At 40.4% G+C, this 21,407-nt stretch overlaps 2 protein-coding genes across 9 annotated transcripts in view; one reads left to right on the top strand and one right to left on the bottom strand.

Moving 5' to 3' along the window:
* EEIG2 (EEIG family member 2) overlaps positions 1–5,923 on the top strand; it is a 71,642-nt gene extending 65,719 nt beyond the window's left edge. For 2 of the 3 annotated variants that reach the window (XM_064282471.1, XM_023547429.2), the window contains one exon: positions 5,114–5,923. In XM_064282471.1, coding sequence (XP_064138541.1) covers positions 5,114–5,186 — 73 coding nt within the window. In that variant the 3' untranslated portion in view covers positions 5,187–5,923. Of the gene's footprint in view, positions 1–11; positions 4,587–5,113 lie in introns of those variants that run through there. The other variant, XM_010589522.3, reaches the window with a different exon arrangement.
* An 11,432-nt stretch (positions 5,924–17,355) lies between these two features.
* HENMT1 (HEN methyltransferase 1) overlaps positions 17,356–21,407 on the bottom strand; it is a 38,864-nt gene continuing 34,812 nt past the window's right edge. For 4 of the 6 annotated variants that reach the window (XM_064282465.1, XM_064282466.1, XM_064282464.1 and 1 more), the window contains 2 exons: positions 19,415–19,592; positions 17,356–18,677 (listed from right to left, as the gene is read on the bottom strand). In XM_064282465.1, coding sequence (XP_064138535.1) covers positions 18,261–18,677; positions 19,415–19,592 — 595 coding nt within the window. In that variant the 3' untranslated portion in view covers positions 17,356–18,260. The remainder of the gene's footprint in view (positions 18,678–19,414; positions 19,593–21,407) is intronic. The other 2 variants (XM_064282469.1, XM_064282470.1) reach the window with 1 other exon arrangement.

Below are 21,407 nucleotides of genomic sequence, written 5' to 3'. Positions count from 1 at the left end.
TGCTGTTTTAGGGTGGGGTCTGGAGCATATGAACAAGTTGTGATCAAACGCTAAAAGTCAAGCTGGTGAAAGGAAGCTTCCCTGTGACTGACGATGTGGGCCTTTGAGCTCTCAAGGCACTTTATTGAAGCACTTAGGAGAAAGTCAGCCTTTTAAGAAATGAAGTGTGTTCATCTATCAAAGGAAAGCCAATGCTGATTTCTTCTCTGAAAGTGCCCACCACCAAATCTTTGCCACCCACCCAAAGGGAACACCCGAAGTATAGAATCAAGGCAGTGTGTGCAGTGTGTGCCTTAAATGTACTGGCTCCTGGGGGCACGACACATGTTTATGAAGATACTGCTTTTTCTTGCAAAACATCCCAGTGGGGAAAAGAGCACTTTACATCTGAGTATAGTTTTAGCATTGAAGCATACAGTCTGTCACGGAGGTGCTCGACAGGTTTGGGCTCTGGTTACAGGTTTGTTTTTGTTTTTAATATTTTATGATGGAAAGTAAGGGTATAAAATTTAAACCCTAAAATTGTATCAAATTGTTAGAATTACTGTTAAGGAAATCTTCCTATACTCCCTACAGTATCCTACTAAATTTATTAACTTTTTTTGGTGCAGTAATTGATATGAATTGATACGTAGGTGTTTATGCTTTGGGGAAATGTTATACTAAAAATTAAACATGTAAAATGCTTAGTAACAAGTATCAGTCAAAGTGTATTTAAGTCTAAGGTACGGGAATGGATGTCACGCCATTATTATGTGATATGTATTGTTACTTATAGTTAATATTAGATGAGCTGCAGAACTCCCACTAGTACCATGGGAGAGATTCAAAATAAGTTTAATATTTAATATGTCAGGCAGCCATAGGCACCCTAACGTAAGAGTTGAACAACTCACTGAATAGTAAGGCCTGCCTATTTCAGGAATCAAGGTGTAGAACGCAGGAAGACAACTGTCATCACAGCAGCCTTTCCTGTGTAAATTCAGAGTACCTGAAACTGAAAATCACCCTGCGGGGCCAGTGGATAGAAGGGGGGACAGCTGCTTGACATTACCGACAGCGGCCTGTGGTTTTCCGTTCTAGCCCCTGTGATCAGATGTTATGTTTTCTTCTTTACTCTATCAGAAGTTAGTTGTGTTGAGGCAAGAATAGAATATAACGTACAACGAATAAAGTTTTTTAAATAACTGATCTAGATCCAGTTTACAGTTCAGCAGACAAACCTTAGAGTTTTTCTGTTCTTATGTGGTGGTTTCCATGTGAAAGATCTCAAGTTTCTTGGACTCGCTGAGTCACTGAATCAAAACCTAGATTCTGTATAACCAGTAATAGCCAGTCCTTACTCTTAAAACCCTGTCCAAGAAACATCATAGGTAAAATTAGCATTACTTTGGTCTACATATTTTCATGTTGGCAAGATAAGGGAGAAATTGTCATTTTTAAGAAAATATTGTTTTAATATCCAAACTTGGAGGTTTGAAAAACTTGAGGAGTTCGTGTTAGGGTTTTTTATTTGTTTTATGTTTCAAGGATTGGGTATTCCACATTAATCCAATACCATTTTTACAAACAGATTGTAAAATTTTTAAAAAAGGTGACACCCTGTTTTAAAGTATTTTGAGTGGTGGAAGGGTTTTCTCAGTCATTATAGCTTTCTCTTTAAAGATTTGTTTTGAATCGGGGGGGAACCACTGAGCTGAATATTTTAGTTTAACCAAGAGAAATGTTAAATGGTCAAGACTTGCTGTTTGTAGAGAAAGCAGTGGACTCATCCATTCATTATATATTATGGACAAATTAAGATAAAGCTTATAATAGAGATACGAAAATATTGCTGAGATTTATTGTGACTTTTTAAAAACATTTTTCTATTTTCCAAATATTATTTCTAAAGTGTATTTTTATTGGCACTTCTGCAAATGATTTTGCAGTTTGAAAATAATCGAAACCAGATTATAAGCAAGATTCAGTGAGGCTGTTCATCAAACACATAAAATGCACTGTAATCAGAGCAGGGCCCCAATCTTACTCATTCTTGGCTACTCTTAGCCCAACACCTTCATACAAGACTGGCTGTCAGTACTTAGAATGATACAGAATTATTTTTTTAAAACAAAATGTGGAGAGATTTTGAAAGGCTTTAAAAATTACTCCTTTAAAAATCATTTTGGCAGCCACCAGACACATCTTGATTCAGTAGTAGTAAGATAAGTGTTGCTAATATTTTAATAAATAGGAACTTTGATTAGAAAGAAAAAAGAACTAATGGCTATGTCCTCCATAGTCAGTGGAAGTCTGTGGAATCACTTATTCTATTTTGTATTCCATCAGCATACTTTGCAGTCAGATTTCATTATGGAAATATTTGTGATAAAGGTTGCCTAATCTGCCTTACTAAATTTTGAGTTTAGAAAATTGGATTTGAAAAATTCAAATTCTAAATATTAAAATTTCAAACCACCTGGACTTGGAGAATTTCCAGATGTATAATACTTTTTCTAATTCTATCACAGAGAAAGGCTAATGGTATTTCAAAAGCTATGTGTTTGTGAGTCTTAAATACCAGGTTTGGGGAAATGCAAAGGCCCGTTAGGAGAGTCACTTCCTGTGGGTTGAGCTGGTGACTGAGACCAGAGAGGACGTGAGGGAACAGCAAAGGCAGAGAAAGCGCTGGGCCATCAGTTTGTGCTATGACAGTGACTGCCCTTTGTGTTTCTGAAGGCCTCTGTATGCAGACAACTAATGTAGGTCATTCTTTATGATCTGAAAATCTCTTAATGAAGAATCAAAGTCAGCCATCCCATTTGACCAAAATACTATCAGAAATCTTACCCAAACTAGGCTCTGCTGTTATTATTTTTGCACAAAAACTGATCCATAGAGGCCCTTCATTTAGCGCATTTGTTGCTAGAAGGAAAAAAAAAAATAGTCTCCAACTAGCCTTCAGTCAAAGCCTATTCAACTTCAGGTGGCAATGAGTCTTTATTAAAATATCCAGAAGTAATTTTAGACCTTCAGATTCCCATGCCTACTGGACCACTTTGCAAGGTCACACTGACAGTATCATTAAATACTTCACTGAAGTACTAAGTATTAGGCATCCAGTGTGTATTCTTAGTCATCTAGTGCTGCTAAAACAGAAATACCACCAGTGGATGGCTTTAACAAAGAGAAATTTTCTCACAGTCCAGTAGGTTACAAGTCCAAATTCACAGTGTCAGCTCCAGGGGAAGGCTTTCTCTGTCAGCCCTGGAAGAAGGTCCTTATTCTCAATCTTCTGCTGGTCAAGGAGCTTCTTAGGCACAGGGACCCCGTGTCCAAAGGACTGGTGTTGTTTTCTTGGTGGTATGAGGTCCCCAACTCTCTGCTTACTTCCCTTTCATCTCTTAAGAGATAAAAGGTGGTGCAGGCCACACCCCAGGGAAACTCCCTTTATACTGGATCAGGGAGGTGACCTGAGTAAGGGTGGTGTTACAATCCTGCCCTAATTCTCTTTAACATAAAATTATAATCACAAAATGGAGGAAAACCACATGATGCTGGGAATCATGGCCTAACCAAGTTAACACATTTTTGGGGGGATACAATTCAATCCATGACAGAATATATGCAGTGCTCTGAGAGACAGCCTGGGCTCTTATGACGGGGACTCCTTTTCTTTACTTAACTTGGGGAATTCGGAAATTGTTTGGTCATAGACCAAAGTCTTAGAGGTACGTCATGTGAATATAATCAAGTACTGTATCTGAAATTGTGTTTTGCCACTGCTCATATGTTGGCTTAGGTACTATGCATAACTTTAATAACTGAGACATTATAGAATATGAAGTGTAAAATATGAATAAAGAATGAAATATGCCTATATAAAGCTTTTTTTAAAGACTGCTCTGGAAGTAAAGGCCTTATATCCTTATATATGTGACTTTTGATCATAATATATACACAGTATATTTTAAAGGGCCGTGTGGGTGGTCTCTGTAGCTACTTCCCATGTATTCTGCATTTACAAATGTTTGTTTATTGTATGATATAACAGAAAATTATCTGGCTGATACTTACCGACCAAATCCCACCCAGGGAAAGACATTTACAGTATATTCAGTGTGATGGTTTTTTGGAAATACATCTTATTTGGGGGATCGTCTTCCTTTTCTGCATTTATTTGACCCTCTGGAATTTGACACAGTGTGGGTGAATCATGCAAATGTTTATGAAAAATTGTTATTGAAGTGATTCCATTAGTATTTTGTTCTAATAGTTGGAGAATGACCTTCATATTTATATATTTCTTTGTTTCAACTGTAAAGTGACAAATCCAGGAATTTTTTTTTTTTTTTACAAAAACTAATTTTTTAATGTAAAGTGTTTGTAATAATGTAAAGGTGAAATCTTATACATGTTCAATAAAAATCATATCTTAAAGTTTAGATGTTTATATTTAAAAATATTGGTTAAGATTCTCTGTCAGAAGATTATGCCAAGGTGAGAAAACAGAAGTGAAAGGATCAGGATAATCCTTTTCCCTGAGTTTTGTTTTATTTACTAAAAAAAAAAAAAAAAAAAAAATTTTTTTTTTTTTTATGTATGAGAGCACCGACTTGAATGCCTCCAGGCATCTCTCTGAACCCCGAGGCAGCCTGGTGCAGTGGTGTAAGTATGGGCTTTGGAGTGAGACACACCAGAGCCTGAATCAGACTCCCCTCTAAAGCTGTTTTCTAATGTATAGTGGATATAACACTGCCAATTCTATTGAGTTGTGACAAAGAAAACATGAGCTAATGTTGAGTGTGCCCCTTAGTACGCAGTGTGTTTTATCAAGCCAAAACTTGCCTTTGTGCAGCATCTACTTACATATCTTAATTATAGGGCTGGGCCCATCAAAGACAGTCAATAAATGTGCCACTGTGGGAGTGTAAGATCATCACTGAACAAATGATGTTCAATGTCACCATACCCTTGTACTAGCTGTTCTTCCCTGGGACTAGAATGTCCTCACGGAGAGGAAAAACAAGCCCAACACATTCCCTCTGCTAATATACCATCGTAGCAGCAACTCAAGGTTAATAAAGAACTATGTTCTAGAACGAGTTTGAACCCAGATCTTTCTCTGCAGATTTTTATGGCTTCCTTGGACACTGCAGATTATAAAAGGTAAAATGACTGAGAAAGAACCTGTCTGCTGGTAAAAAGGAGGTGGGTACAAGCACTGTAGGGAGACCCTCCAGCCTCCTCCCCAGGACCCAGGATCATCCGAGGTAACTTTGTACCAGATCACAATAGAACCTGGCAGCACCCTCAGATCTGCTCCCTCAGTCCTTGCCCACATCTCAGGCATGGACTTCCCAGGCCCAGCCTTCTTGTTGCTCTTGTCTTAACCCATCTCTTTCCTCAACAGTTAGCATTATTTGTTCTGTATTTCTTTATCTCCCCCCCCGCCCCCTTATTTTTATCTCTTTCTTCCTGTGGATAGATGTGTATATAAAATGTTGTTGTTAGGTGCCATCCAGTCGGTTCCAACTCATAGCGACCCTATGTACAACAGGACAAAGCACTGCTGGGTCCTATGCCATCATCACAATTGTTGCTATGTTTGAGCCCCTCGTTGCAGCTACTGTGTGAAGCCATCGCATATCACTGACCATCTGCTTTACCAAGCATGGTGTCCTTCTCAAGTGATTGGTCCCTACTGTTAACATAGCCAAAGTATGTGAGATAAAGTCTCACCATCCTTGCTTCTAAAGAGCATTCTGGCTGTACTTCTTCCAAGACAGATTTGTTCATTCTTCTGGAAGTCCACAATATATTCAGTATTCTTCACCAACATCATAATTCAAAGGCATTGATTCTTCTTCAGTCTTCCCTATTCATTGTCCAATACACACACACACATATATATGTGTGTGTGTGTGTGTGTGTGTGTGTATTAGCAGCACATAAGAAATGAAATATTTTCCTTTCCATTTGCATGGCAGAAAATCATTGGTATAGTTAATCCATTCCACTCTATACAAAATGTAATAAATATTAGGAAATAACATAAGCAGAAGAGGCTTAAGTTCAGGCAGTCCCTGGCTCAGTTTCTCTGTTTCATGTGAACCTATGTAATAAGGAAATATGTCAGAGACATTCCTGTATGAATTAGTTTAGACGCCATTCCTGTGTAACTACAGCTGAGCTAGGTTGAAATGTATCCTCAAACACCATTTCCCTTAAGAAATTGAATCCACCACTAGATCTTTAATCCATTTTAGCAGCAATTTCCTCAGAGTATACATTGCAAAGACCTTCAAACCTCTATTGAAAACTGGCATAACTTTTTTGTTTCTTGTTTATACTGGGAAATCCTCAAAACAAGTGTGTGCCATTATTTTAAGTGGGAAAAGTGTGCCACCTTCTGGAATTGAACTTTTGTGATTCTGTTCAAATCTACCTCTCCCAAGTGGCTAAACCAAAAACCAAACCTGTTGCCATGGAGTGAGTTCTGACCCATAGCGACCCTATAGGAAACAGTAGAACTACCCCATAGGGTTTCCAAGGAGGGCTGGTGGATTTGAGCTGCTGACCTTCGGGCTAGCAGCCAAGCTCTTAACCACTGTGCCACCAGGGCTCCAATTATATATATAGTATTAATATATATTTGTTGTCGTTGTTAGGTGCCTATAGGGTTTCCAAGGAGCAATTGGTGGATTCAAACTCTCTCTATATATAAATATACACACACACATATATGCTTCTTTCTACAACTCTTAAGGTGGTGGTAGTGTTAGATGCCGTCAGATTGGTTCTGACTCATAGCGACCCCATGTTCAACAGAGGGCAGAACAAAGCACTGCCCCCAGTCCTGTGCCATCCTTATAATCGTTACGCTTGAGCCCTCCTATAGAGTCCACATTATTCATTGCCATTTAATTTCTTGGAGAAAAGACATCTCAAGTTCTTAAAGCTTCTGCACTATACTACATTTACAAAACTAAATGGCCCATTCAAGTGGTTTTCCTTGTGGAAAAAAAGGAACAATATACCCCACAAAGACCACAAGTTCTTACAAAATTGGAATCTACTTGCAGTAAATTTTTTTTAAAAACTGGGAAGAAACAGAAGAAACGCTTGACAGTGTTGTCTCCCCCTGGCAAGTGGAAATGGAGAATGGGGGGCAAACTGTTGAGGGACACTTAATTTCTTCTTTACAACTGTATGAAGAGTTTGAGTTTCTTAGCACGAACTTGTATTACTATTATTGTTTTTTAAAAGCTCACATAGTCATTTAAAAGAATGGAATACATCTAGATGGTAATACATTTATAAAACATATTGCCTTCCATAAAAACAAATTGCAGAAAAATATAGAGAAATATTTATGTAAAACAATTATAATATCAAAAATAATATTTTATCCACTGGAATTCTAAGAAGAAAGATGGAAGGGGCTGCTCCCTACAAGAGAAGCAGTGAATTTGGGAGGCAGGGTCTTTCTAAGGAAAAAAAAAAACTGCAAATATCTATTAATAATTAGAACAGGGACGGTATGAAGTATTAATCTAGGAAACTGGAAACTGTCCAAAATGAAATGGGACACATCCTAGGCATTAGTAGCTGAAATGGACTGGCATTGGCCATTTTGAATCAGACAATCATATGGTCTACTATGCCAGGAATAACAAATTGAAGAAGAATGGTGTTGCATTGTTCAAAAAGAACATTTTAAGATCTGTCCTGAAGTACAGCACTATCGGTGATAGGATCATATCCATATGCTTACAAGGAAGACCAGTTAATAACGACTATTATTCAAATTTACACACCTACCACTAAAGCCAAAGATGAAAAAATTGAAGATTTTTACCAACTTCCCCAGTCTGAAATTGATCAAACAAGCAATCAAAATGCATTGATATTACTGGTAATTGGAATGTGAAAGTTAGAAACAAAGAAGAGGGATCAGTAGTTGGAAAATATGGCCTTGGTGATAGAAAAGATGCCAGCAATCACATGATAGAATTCAGCAAGACAAATGACTCATTCATTGCAAATACCTCTTTCCAACAACATAAAAGATAAGCTATACACGTGGACCTCACCAGATGGAATACACAGGAATCAAATCGACTACATCTGTGGAAAGAGATGATGGAAAAACTCAATATCATCAGTCGGAACATCAATTGCTCATAAGAAAGTTCAAGTTGAAGGTAAAGAAAATTAGACCAAGTCCCCAAGAGCCTAAATATAACCTTGAGCATATACCACCTAAATTTAGAGACCAGCTCAAGAATAGATTTGATATATTGAACACTAATGACCAAAGACCAGACGAATTGTGGCAAGATATCAAGGACCTCATACATGAAGAAAGCAAAAGGTCATTAAAAGATCTTAAAAGCCTGTGAGCAGCTATCTGGAATACTCCACTGGTCTCACCCCTTCTGGGGCAAGGGATAATGAAGAAAACTAAAGATACAAGGGAAAGATTAGTCCAAAGGACTAATGGGCCACATCTACCACAGCCCTCTCCAGACTGAGTCCAGTACAACTAGATGGTGCCCAGCTACCACCACTGACTGGTCTGACAAGGATCAAAATAGAGGGTCCTGGGTAGAGCTGGAGAAAAATGTAAAACCAAGTTCTAACTGAAAAAGAAAGACCAGCCTTACTGGCCTAACGGAGACTGGAGAAACCCTGAGAGTATGGCCCCTGGACTCCTTTTCAGCTCAGTAATGAAGTCACTCCTGAGGTTCGCCCTTCAGCCAAAGATTGAACAGGCCCATAAAACAAAATGAGACTAAAGGGGCATACCAGCCCAGGGGCAGGGACTAGGGGGCAGGATAGAACTGGAAAGCCGGTAATACAGAACCCAAAGTTGAAGAGTGTTGACATGTCATGGGGTTGTTAACCAATGTCATAGAACAATGTGTGTACTGTTTAATGAGAAACTAGTTTGTTCTGTAAACCTTCATCTGAAGTACAATAAAAAATTTTAAAAAGGGAAGAAAGAAAAGACCAAAATGGATGTCAGAAGAGACTCTGAAACTTGCTGTTAAACATAGCTAAGGTAAGAGGAAGAAATGAAATAAGAGGGCTGAACAGAAGATTTCAAGGGTGGTTCAAGAATTCTCTTTTTTTCAAGAAGAGAAAGTACTATAGTGAAATGTGCAAAGACCTGGAGTTAGAAAACCAAATGGGAAGAACATGCTCAGCATTTCTCAAGCTGAAAGAACTGAAGAAAAAATTCAAGCCTTGAGCTGCAATAGTGAAGGATTCTATGGGCAAAATATTGAACAATGCAGGAAGCATCGAAAGAAGATGGAAGGAATACATAAAGTCACTGTACCAAAAAGAATTGGTCAACATTGAACCATTTCAGAAGGTAGCAGATGATCAAGAATCAATGATATTGAAAGAAGAAGTCCAAGCTGCACTGAAGACACTGGTGAAAAACAAGGCTCCAGGAACTGGTGGAATACCAATTGAGAAATTTCAACAAATGAATGCAACTTTGGAAGTACTCACTTGTCTATGCCAAGAGACTTAGAAAACAGCTACCTGTCAATCAAGTAGAAGAGATCCATATTTGTGCCATTCCAAAGAAAGGTGATTGTCATGGATTGAATTATGTCCCCCAAAAAATGTGTTATCAATTTGGTTAGGCCATGATTGCCTGTATTGTGTGGTTGTCCTTCATTTTGTGATTGTAATTTTATGTTGAGAGGATTAGGGTGGGCTTGTAACACCACCCTTACTCAGGTCATCTCCCTCATCCAGGGGAAAGGGAGTTTCACAGGGGTGTGGCCTGCACCACCTTTTCTCTCTTAAGAGATGAAAGGGAAGCAAGCAGAGAGTTGGGGACCTCATACCACCAAGAAAGCAGCATCAGGAGTAGAGCGCATCCTTTGGACACGGGGTCCCTGCACCTGAGAAGCTCCCCGACCAGGCAAAGACTGAGGACAAGGAATCTTCTTACAGAGCTGGCAGAGAAAATCTTCCCCTGGAGCCAACACCCTGCATTGGACTTGTAACCTGCTAGATTGTGAGAAAATAAATATCTCTTCGTTAAAGCCATCCACTTGTGGTATTTCTGTTATGGCAACACTAGATAACTAAGACAGTGATCCAACAGAATGCAGAAAATATCAAATAATATCATTAGTTTTGCACACAAGTAAGATTTTGCCGAAGGTAATTCAAAAATGGTTGCAGGAATACATCAACTAGGAACTGTAGAAATTCAAGCCATATTCAGAAGAGGACGTGGAATGAGGGATATCATTGCTGATGTCCGATGGATCTTGGCTGAAAGCAGAGAATACCAGAAAGATATTAACCTCTGTTTTACTGACTGCAAAGTCATTCAACTGGATCATAACAAATTATGGAAGTATCTAAAGTGTAAATACAGTGTATGCAGGCACATATATTCATTGAAGACAAACTACAGATACTCCTCAGACATAATCAAATACCTTCTGAGGTTGGTTTTCTAGATTTGAAAGCTTAGTACCATGGTTTCATGGGGCAACTCAGTCAATTGATATAATATAGTTCACGAAGTTCCTGTTCTGCATCCTAGTGAAGTGAGTAGCATCTGGGGTCTTAAAAGCTTGTGAGTGGCCATCTGAGATACAACTATTAGTCTCTACTTGTCAGGAGCAAAAGAAGATAACCAAAATCTCACAGAAGAAACAAGTCTACCAGGTTGATAGCCTATGTGAACCACGATCTCACCTACCCTGAGACCAGAACTAGATGGTGCTCGGCTACCACTGACTGTTCTGACCAGGATCACAATAGATGGTCCCGGATAGAGTGGGAGAAAAATGTAGACAAAACTCAAATTCTTAAAAAAAGGCCAGACTAACTGGACCAGTTGAGACCAGAGGACTCCCTGAGACTATCACCTTGAACTGAATCTATCCCAAGATCATCTTTTAGTGAAAGAGCAAAGTGGCACACAAAATAAAGGATATTACCTGTAAGATTGGTGCACTACTAAAAGAACAAAACAACTGTATGAGACCAAAAGGTCAACATTTACTTTAAAACAAAGCTGAGACGATAAGGGGACAGGGAAACTAGACTACTGGAAATGGAAAAAAACAGAACACAAAGAGAATGTTGGCACATTGTGAAAAATGTAAAAAAAAACTATACCTGTCTTGGTCATCTAGTGCTGCCATAACAGAAATACCACAAGTGGATGGCTTTAACAAAAAGAAATTTATCTTCTCACAGTCTAGTAGGTTACAAGTCCAAATTCAGGGTGTTGGCTCCAGGGGAAGGCTTTCTCTCTCTCTCGGCTCTACAGGAAGGTCCTTGTCCTCAGTATTCCCATGGTCTGGGAGCTTCTCAGACACAGGGACCCCGGGTCTCCACATGGACAGGAGGCTACTCTAATTTTTGAAGGCCTTAAAACACTCTTATTTTAATCCAGTTAGGCTAGGCTTTAAATGATTGGTATATATTATGCTTATTAACCAAGACCCATGTAGCAGACTTGTGTCCACTCCACAAGGTCTGAAGGGGAAGCAACTTGGCTCCCACCTCCCACCCAAAAGAGACACAAGGCAATCTGGTTTCTGGTTAAGATGGTTAATGGCTATCCAATACTTGTTGACAAACTGAAATACCTACATAAGCTCAGAAACTAAGACAGAGCCAACCTGCTTCTGCTAATTCCCACTATTACCAGAACTAGAAGATTGAAATAAGAATCACAGTCGGCAGCTCACACTGATAAGGGCTCATAGGGAAAGCCTACCCGCCTGGTCCTGAGCCCTGTCTTGCCCTACCCTTGCTTATAGACCCCAGCAGCCCTCCTTGTACTAGTCAGACACTGGATTTTGAGGCAGCCAAGATTACATTTCCTTTTATGCTACTTGCAAACATAGCATTCTCAGAAATACCCATTGAAGAACATGTTGCTGTCAAGTCAACTCCAACTCATAGCAACCCCATCGGACAGAGTCGAACCGCGCCATAGGGTTTCCAAGGAGCAGCTGGTGGACCCAAACGGCTGACCTTTTAGTTAGCAGCCTGGGCACAGAACTACTATGCCACAAGGGCTCCTTTTTAGAAATAGTACTCAGGAAATAAAATTCTCAGAAATAAACGGAGTAGAGAGGAGGAGGGATTGGCCAGACAGCACCGCATCCTCGGAAGCATGGTTCAGGTGAGTTGGGATGCTCTAGGAAGTGTAGTGAAAGAGAGAGTACCACAGTTCAGCAAAGCCAGTGGCTGTAGGGGACTAGACCTCTGTAGCGATCCCCATAGCCCACCAATGTCTGAAACTCCAGAAATCTGGCCACTCATCGGTCTACGGAGCAGAGAAGATTCTGAACATACTGAACGGTAGAGTTACTGTGCTCTTTTCTTCTTTAAACCAATCAGGTGTTTGATATGTCTTAGGAAGGATCTTGTAGAAAATGATCTTGTTTACTTTCTAGGCCTACAATCTGCACTGCTGTGAAAATTTGCTGCCTGGATATAAGAATGAGCCCTATTATTTAGAATAGATGTTGAAATTATCCAATAATGCTCCTCAAGATTAATACAGCTGAACAGTTTACCCTCTGTCAGGCACTATATCCTTCTCAGTACTTACAAGAGCTCTATGAGTGGTTATTTTCCCCCCATTTTACACGTAAGTGGGATAAAAATCCCCTTCACAGCAAACTTGACTTTGGCTGCCTCTGCATTTATACCAAACCATTGCCACTGAGTGGATGAGACTCATAGTTACCCTATAGAACAGAGTAGAACTGCCCCACAGAGCTTCCGAGGAGTGCCTGGTGGATTCCAACTGCCAGCCCTTTGGTTAGCAGCCATAGCACTTAACCACTACACCACTAGGCATTTACAGCAGTCAGTAATTAAGTTTCTAATTGCTTCTTTCCCCTTAGGAAGACCACCATTTCTGTGTTGCTAAAAGGCAAGAGTCAATGACCTTTTACCAGGGGTTAGCAAACGATAGCCCATGGACCAAATCGAGCTGCTATTTTTTAAGTGAAGTTTTAGTGGAACATAGTTGAGTAGTTGTAATGGAAACCACCTGGTTTGCAAAGCTAAAAATATTTACTATCTGCTGCATAAGAAAAAGTTTGCCCATTCCTGGATTAGAGAACTAATAAACCTTTCAGTGTACAAAGAAAGAGTGGGTAGTATCAAGGTAGAGTGGTTAGTAATAAATTTCTAAACAGAGAAAAAAAGAGAATTTAGGACTTGCAGAGAGATGTGAGGGAGCCACGAGGAAGAGAGTGGCCCTGTCCCCCATGGCAGCCAAAAAACTGCTATCAAGTTGATTCCAACTCATAGTGCCCCTATAAGACAGAGTAGAACTGCCCCACAGGGTGTCCAAGGCTGTAATCTTTTAGGAAGCAGATTGCCACATTTTTCTCCTGCAGAACGGCTGATGGGTTCCAACTGTGGACCTTTCAGTTTACAGCTGAGCACTTAACCACTGTGACACAAGGGCTCCTTATCCATGGCAGTCAGGAGTTCTTAAAAGTTTCGGGGGGAGGGGTTAAGGCAATTAGGCTTAAAAAAAAGTTAATTGGTGAACTACCATACAACCCAGAAATCCCACTCCTGGGAATATACCCTAGAGATACAAGAGCCTTCATACAAACAGATATATGCACACCCATGTTCATTGCAGCTCTGTTTACAATAGCAAAAAGTTGGAAGCAACCAAGGTGTCCATCAACGGATGAATGGTTAAATAAATTGTGGTATATTCACACAATGGAATACTACGCATCGATAAAGAACAGTGACGAATCTCTGAAACATTTCATAACATGGAGGAACCTGGAAGGCATTATGCTGAGCGAAATTAGTCAGAGGCAAAAGGACAAATATTGTATAAGACCACTATTATAAAATCTTGAGAAATAGTAAACCTGAGAAGAACACATACTTGTGTGGTTACGGGAGGGGGGGAGGGAGGGAGGGTGGGAGAGGGTTTTTTATTGATTAATCAGTAGATAAGAACTGCTTTAGGTGAAGGGAAAGACAACACTCAATACATGGAAGGTCAGCTCAATTGGACTGGACCAAAAGCAAAGAAGTTTCCGGGATAAAATGAATGCTTCAAAGCTCAGCGGAGCAAGCGCGGGGGTCTGGGGAACATGGTTTGCGGGGACTTCTAAGTCAATTGGCAAAATAATTCTATTATGAAATCATTCTGCATCCCACTTTGAAATGTGGCGTCTGGGGTCTTAAATGCTAACAAGCGGCCATCTAAGATGCATCAATTGGTCTCAACCCACCTGGAGCAAAGGAAAATGAAGAACACCAAGGCCACACGACAACTAAGAGCCCAAGAGACAGAAAGGGCCACATGAACCAGAGACCTACATCATCCTGAGACCAGAAGAACTAGTTGGTGCCCGGCCACAATCGATGACTGCCCTGACAGGGAGCACAGCAGAGGACCCCTGAGGGAGCAGGAGATCAGTGGGATGCAGACCCCAAATTCTCATAAAAAGACCAAACTTAATGGTCTGACTGAGACTAGAGGAATCCCGGCGGCCATGGTCCCCAGACCTTCTGTTGGCACAGGACAGGAACCATCCCTGAAGACAACTCATCAGACATGAAAGGGACTGGTCAGCGGGTGGGAGAGAGACGCTGATGAAGAGTGAGCTAATTATATCAGGTGTACACTTGAGATTGTGTTGGCAACTCTTGTCTGGAGGGGGGATGGGAAGATAGAGAGAGAGGGAAGCTGGCAAAATTGTCACGAAAGGAGAGACTGAAAGGGCTGACTCAAGAGGGGGAGAGCAAGTGGGAGTAGGGAGTGAGATGTATGTAAACTTATATGTGACAGACTGATTGGATTTGTAAACGTTCACTTGAAGCTTAATAAAAGTTTAAAAAAAAAATTTTTTAAAAAGTTAATTGGTTAAGAAAGGCGGGAGGAAGAGTGGACTTTGGCTGGAAACCATGGCTGTAACACAAGACAGCAGTGACAAGAAGCCCTAGGGTGAAAGTTGTGCAGAGGCCTTGAGAGGTGAGGACACATGGTCTTTGATGGGGGTGGGGATGGAGTGGTGAGGGGGTACCCATCTCTAGATCATATGCATATTTGAGCATTTGGAGGAAAAGAGTCAGTGTAGGTATATGGGCAATCTGATGGAACAATCTACGAATTTTAAGGAAAAAAGCTGGTTAACAGCATTTAGGTGATTGAAGGACTATTCTTACAGAATGCCTTTTCCTTCACCCCACCAAATCATCTACTTAATTATTAACCCTTCAATACTCAGTTTGAAAGGTCCCAGGAAGCCTTTCCCAGGTACCAATTCTGCTCTACCACAGCACTTGTCTGAGGTTCGCCATGGTATTCCAGTTTTGGCACAGATGGCTAGTTGCCTTTCTGTTCTTTCTTCCTTGGCAAAAGATCACACAGTGGGCACATGGTCTCCTAGAATTAAGACTACACTTCCCAACTTATCTTGCTGCTACAGTAGCCATCAAAAGACTTCACCAAAAGAGTAAAAAGAGAACCTACAGACTGAGAAAAAATATTTGACTATGACGTATCTGACAAGGGTCTAATCTCAAAAGTTTTCTAAATACTTCAACATCTCAACAACAAAAAGACAAATAGTCCATTTAAAAAACTGGGAAAGGATATGAACAGACACTTCACCAAAGATGACATTCAGGTGGTTAACAGACACATGCTGAAATGCTCATGATCATTAGTCATTAGAGAAATGCAAATCAAAACTACAATGAGATACCATCCCACCCCGACAATGCTGGCACTAATTAAAAAAAAAAAAAAAAAAACAGAAAATAATAAATATTGGGGAGATTGGAACTCTTAGGCACTGCTGGTAGGAATGTAAAATGGTACAACCACTGTGGAAAATAATATGGCATCTCCTTAAAAAGCTAGAAATACAAATACTGTATGATCCAGCAATCCCACTCCTAGGAATATATCCTACAAAAATAAGAGCTGTCCCACGAATAGACATACGCACACCCATAGTCACTGCAGCACTATTCACAATAGCAAAAAAGATGGAAACCACCTAAGTGCCCATCAACAGATGAATGAACAAATTATGGTATATATACACAGTGGAATCCTACACAACTATAAAGAACAATGATGAATCTGTGAAACATCTCAACATGGATGAATCTGGAGAGCATTATGCTGAATGAAATAAGTTAATCACAAAAGGACAAATATTGTATGAGACCACTATTATAAAAACTCAAGAAAAGGTTTACATGCAGAAAAAAACATTCTTTAATGGTAATGAGGGTGGGAAGGGATGAGAAGGGAAATCACTGACTAGATAGTAGACAAGCGTCAACTTTGGTGACGGGAAAGACAACACGCAATATAGGAGAAATCAGTAGAACTTGACCAAGGCAAAACCATAGAAGCTTCCTAGACACATCCAAACACTTTGAGGGACCAAGTTGCTGGGGACTGAGGGTTTGGGACCATAGTCTTGAAGGACATCTAGGTCAACTGGCATAACATAGTTCATAAAGAAAATGTTCTACGTCCTACTTTGGTTAGTAGTGTCTAGGGTCTTAAAAGCCTGGGAGTAGTCATCCAAGATTCATTTATTGGTCCCATCCCATATGAAGCAAAGGAGAATGAAGAAAACCAAAGACAAGGAAAATACAAGCCCGGTGGATTAAAGGACCACATGAACCACAACCTCCACCAGCCCGAGTCCAGAAGAGCTAGATGGTGCCTAGCTACCACCACCAACCACTCTGACTGGGATCACAATAGAGAGTCTTGGACAGAGTGGGAGAAAGATATAGAACAAAATTCAAATTCACAAAAAAAAAAAGGCCAGACTTAGTAGTCTGAAACTAAAGGAACCCCCGAAAACTATGGCCCCCCAGATACTCTCTTAACTCAGAACTGAAAACACTCTGTAAGCCCACTTTCAGACAAAGATTTAGACAGGCCTATAAAACAATAACACACAAGAGGAACGTGCTTCTTAGTTCAATCAAATATACGGTATCAAATGAGCAGCTCCTGCCCAAAAGCAAGAGAAGGCAGGAAGGGACAGGCACTGGACGAATGGACACATGGAAGCTGGGGTGGAAAGGGGGAGAGTGCTGTCACGTTGTAGGGATTGCCACCAATGTCACAAAACAATATATGTATAAATTTTTGAATGAGGGGGAAAAAAAAAGCAAGCAAGCAGTAGTGTTGTGTAACGACTTTCAGGAAGCCTTCTTACCAGACAGCCAGCACACACCCTTTGTTTCCACCACCACCACCACCCCCCTCCTTTTTTTTAAATCTTTCTCCTCTCTGCTGATTGGACTGTGGAATATGCAAGGGACAGCTCAAGCCCAAATCTCCATCTTTGTCCCTGAGATGGCAAGCTAAACATGGTAGGACAGCAAGATGGGCACACAGGTCCCTGTGGTTGTGTGGACCTGTGCTTACCTCATCTACTTACCTGTGGATTCCTCTGCCTCAGAAAGAACTGCTGTGTGTTTCCGACCCTGTTGGCTGAAGCTATATTTCTCTCTCCCCCATTGCTATTACTACCCATAATCCAGTGAGCAAGCTCCTGGAGAGCAGAGTGCTCCAAAAATGTAGGCAGTGGTTCTATCATGAGAAGCTTCTTTGTCCTTCCTTCAAATACCTGTGTTTCTGTTTTGTATGCAGTTTTAGGCTGAGAAATATTGAGGTTAGAATTTAACCCCAAGGAGGTAAAGTCCTAAAAAGATTTTAAAGCTACTCTTACCCTGCAAAAAGGCTGTAAAGACTATACTTAATCAATTTTCTTTTAAATCTTTAATGTCACATTAAGCATATGGTCCTAGCATAAAACTTCAAGTAATGAACAAACAACATTATGAACTAACTCTCTATCCCTACCACAAAAAAAGTGCGTGTATATATATATAAAATATAGAGTTAGGGAAATAAGTTCTAAATTAGCAGTTTGTAAAATATTGCCACATCCACTATTTCTTCATTTTTTGAGAAAACATGGAAGAAAATTTTAATTTCAAAAGGAAACACACCATTTTTGGTTTAGCCTTAATATCTTTTTCAGGTTCACAGCAAGCAGTCCAATTATTAAGTCAAGCATATTTGTCCACTGGCCTGGAAAATGGCCTTTTCTATCAAAACATAGGTCTTTAAAAAAGAAAGTTACCTGAATTATGACTACAGACACACACACACAAAAAAAAAAACAGTTTAAATTCTAAATGAGTCCAACTATTGCAAAGACCTTGCATTTCAAAAACAAGGACGCTCAGTCATCGTTATCCTCATCATGGATGTCAACCATCACTGCAGAACCGTCGCTGTTCAACATCACTGTGTCGGCAATTAGAGTTTTCAGCATCTCTATGTTAATACACAAATGTTTCACTTTGGGCAATGAGAAGAGTCTTTCCAGGGGTACATAAAACACATTTCCAACACAGAAGGGCTTGGGAGTCTTCTCCATGTTGGCACTGAACCGTGTGAGAACTGGCTGGAAACACTGACAAGGGGCCTCTGAGGTGCCAGCGTCTGCTGACGTGTCGGCAAAGTCCCTGTCATCCTGCAGCTTCAGCCTTTCCAGAAGATCCCTCCTCATGTCATAGACTTGGGAAATCACTTCGTTAACCACTGCATATTGGCGGTACTTTTCCTGCTGCAAACTTGGGTATGTGGCAGTAAAAACCTGCAGGAGAAAAAACAAAGAAACTTAGAATACAGAAAACTTCAGACCCAATAGTCAATTGTTTTTGCCACAGTAAGAACTGTATGCACATGTTGAACATACGCCAAACCCTACTAATCTTAAAAGCTTCAATATTAATGGAAGTCAAACCATTGACACAGACACTAATCATCTGATTTGCTTTTAAAATCCTAATGAAGAAAGTCTAGCATATAACTCCCAGCAAGACTTCAACCAAATCACACTAGCCCAATATTCTCACTTGATATTAGAGGAGAAAAGATTAAAAAGAAGTTCCACTCATTAAAAGGAGAAATGTGTTTCTTCTTCACCCCACATCCTTAAACCAAAAGGGTCTGAGAAGCATGGAGGCTCAGTTCTAAGACGTTTCCTGAGCCAAGCTGGGGAGGAACTGCTGCTGGCTTTCCTCTTTCCTGCTGATAATCCTAATAGGTTGCAAAAAGCGAGGTTGCCGGCACAAACCAGCTTGGAGGTCTTCTAAGAGGATTCCAGCAGATCATTCTATAATATGCTCTGAGACATGGCAAAAGGCCAGGCAGTCTCATAGGCTGCTCTTAAGACCAACTGCAAGAGCAGTTGTGGAGCTGACGGATTTTCCTAGGGTCAACGTCAAAAATAAGATTATTTACATTTATCTCTATCTCGGGAACTCTTATAAGAAGTACATCCTAACAAATGAACCTCTTGCCCCAACAGCTATCACAAAAAATACTCACAACTTTATAAACATGTTCACCATGCTGCTCTGGTACACACAGCTCAGCCGCCTTTGCCATGTTTTTCCTGAAGATTCCTATCTGGGTACAGTACCCAACATTCTCAGCTCCGGCAGGTGGTTCCCCCACACCAGTAAACTCTACCGAATAATTGTAGAGATTCGCCACATCCAAAGCCCTGAAGTCAAAACAAGAATAGAAATCATTTTTGTAAACACAGAGCTATCATTAAATAAGAAACAATTTCCAGTCAGTAGAACATCAACAAAAAAACACAATGACCTCCTAAGATGTAAATTCCCACACCACCCATAATGCCGCACCACTGGGATTGCTTTATCTCCTTATTTCTGTGAGGAGCACTGAGGCAATGGCATAGTGTCAGTTTCCAAGTAAAAACAAGAATATGGTGGAGAAAAAGGAAAGTTACAGGGCAGGGAGTGGGAATGGGTAAAGAAACCACACCTACTTGGGTTTGGAATTAAGTCAAAAGCTGGACCATCTGTCGTACTCCTGTGGAAACCCCCAGCCAAAGGATGAAGCACCCCCTCGCAGCCCTGTACCTTCCCTGTTGTTTCCATTATTCACACCAACGCTCCAGATGCTTTCACGGCAAAAAGAGCTGGTGCCCACACACCCTTTCCACACTCACCTGCCTGTGAGACCTGACTAGGGGAACAAATTCCCCATTTCTATTTTGCCCCAATACAAAGGTTCTTTTGTGATATGAGCACAAAGCAAATTATAGAAGAAAGCAGAATTACAAGCTAGGTGGCACTTGGGAAATCAATTTTACTGAAATAAATTAAGAAATAAATAATTTAGGTAATGAATACACATCAAGATTTCTTTCTTAGGATTTTAAATTCTATTGCTGTTGTCGTTAGGTGCCTTCAAGTTGGTTCCAACTCATAGTGACCCTATGTACAACAGAATGAAACACTGCCCAATCCCGAGCCATCATCACAAACTGTTGTTATGCTTGAGCCCACTGTTGCAGCCACTGTGTCAATCTACCTCCTTGAGGGCTGTCTTCTTTTTTACTGACCCTCTACTTTACCAAGCATGATGTCGTTCTCCAGGGACTCGTCGCTCCTGATAACATGTCCAAAGTATGTGAGACGAAGTATCGCCATCCTTGCGTCTAATGAGCACTCTGGCTGTACTTCTTCCCAGACAGATTTGTAGGTTTTTTGGCGGTCAATATTCTTCACCCAGACCATAATTCAAAGGCATCAATTCTTCTTCGGTCTTACTTATTCATTGTCCAGCTTTCACGTGCATATGAGGCAAGTGAAAACCCCATGGCTTGGGTCGGGGGCACTTTAGTCCTTAATGTGACATCTTTGGTTTTTTAACACTTTAAAGAGGCCTTTTGCAGGAGATCTGCCCAATGCTATGCTTCATTTGATTTCTTGACTGCTGCTTCCATAGGCATTCATTATGGATCCAAGTAAAATGCAACCCTTGACAACTTCAATCTTCTCTCCATTTATGATCATATCGCTTATTGGTCCAATTATGAGGATTTTTCTTTTATGTTGAGGTGGAATCCACACTGAAGGCTGTGGTCTTTGATCTTCATCGGTAAGTGCTTCAGGTCCTCTTCACTTTCAACAAGCAAGGTTGTGTCATCTGCATATCGCAGGTTGTTTATGAGTCTTCCTTCAATCCTGATGCTGCGTTCTTCATATATCCCAGCTTCTCAGATTGTATGCTCAGCATACAGATTGAGTAAGTATGGTGAAAGGATACAACCCTGACACACACCCTTCCTAACTTTAAACCATACAGTATCCCCTTGTTCTGTTCGAATGACTGCCTCTTGGTCTAAGTACAGGTTCCTCAGAAGCACAATTAAGTGTTCTCGAATTCTCATTCTTTGCAATGTTATCCATGATTTGTTATAATTCACACAGTCAAATGCCTCTGCGTAGTCAGTAAAACACAGGTAAACATCTCTCTGGTATTCTCTGCTTTCAGCAAGATCCAT

Source organism: Loxodonta africana, chromosome 3, assembly GCF_030014295.1.
Source record: "Loxodonta africana isolate mLoxAfr1 chromosome 3, mLoxAfr1.hap2, whole genome shotgun sequence".
Lineage (NCBI taxonomy): Eukaryota > Metazoa > Chordata > Mammalia > Proboscidea > Elephantidae > Loxodonta > Loxodonta africana.
The sequence above is the reverse complement of the archived record's forward strand: the minus strand, read 5'-3'. Positions and strand labels throughout refer to the sequence as shown.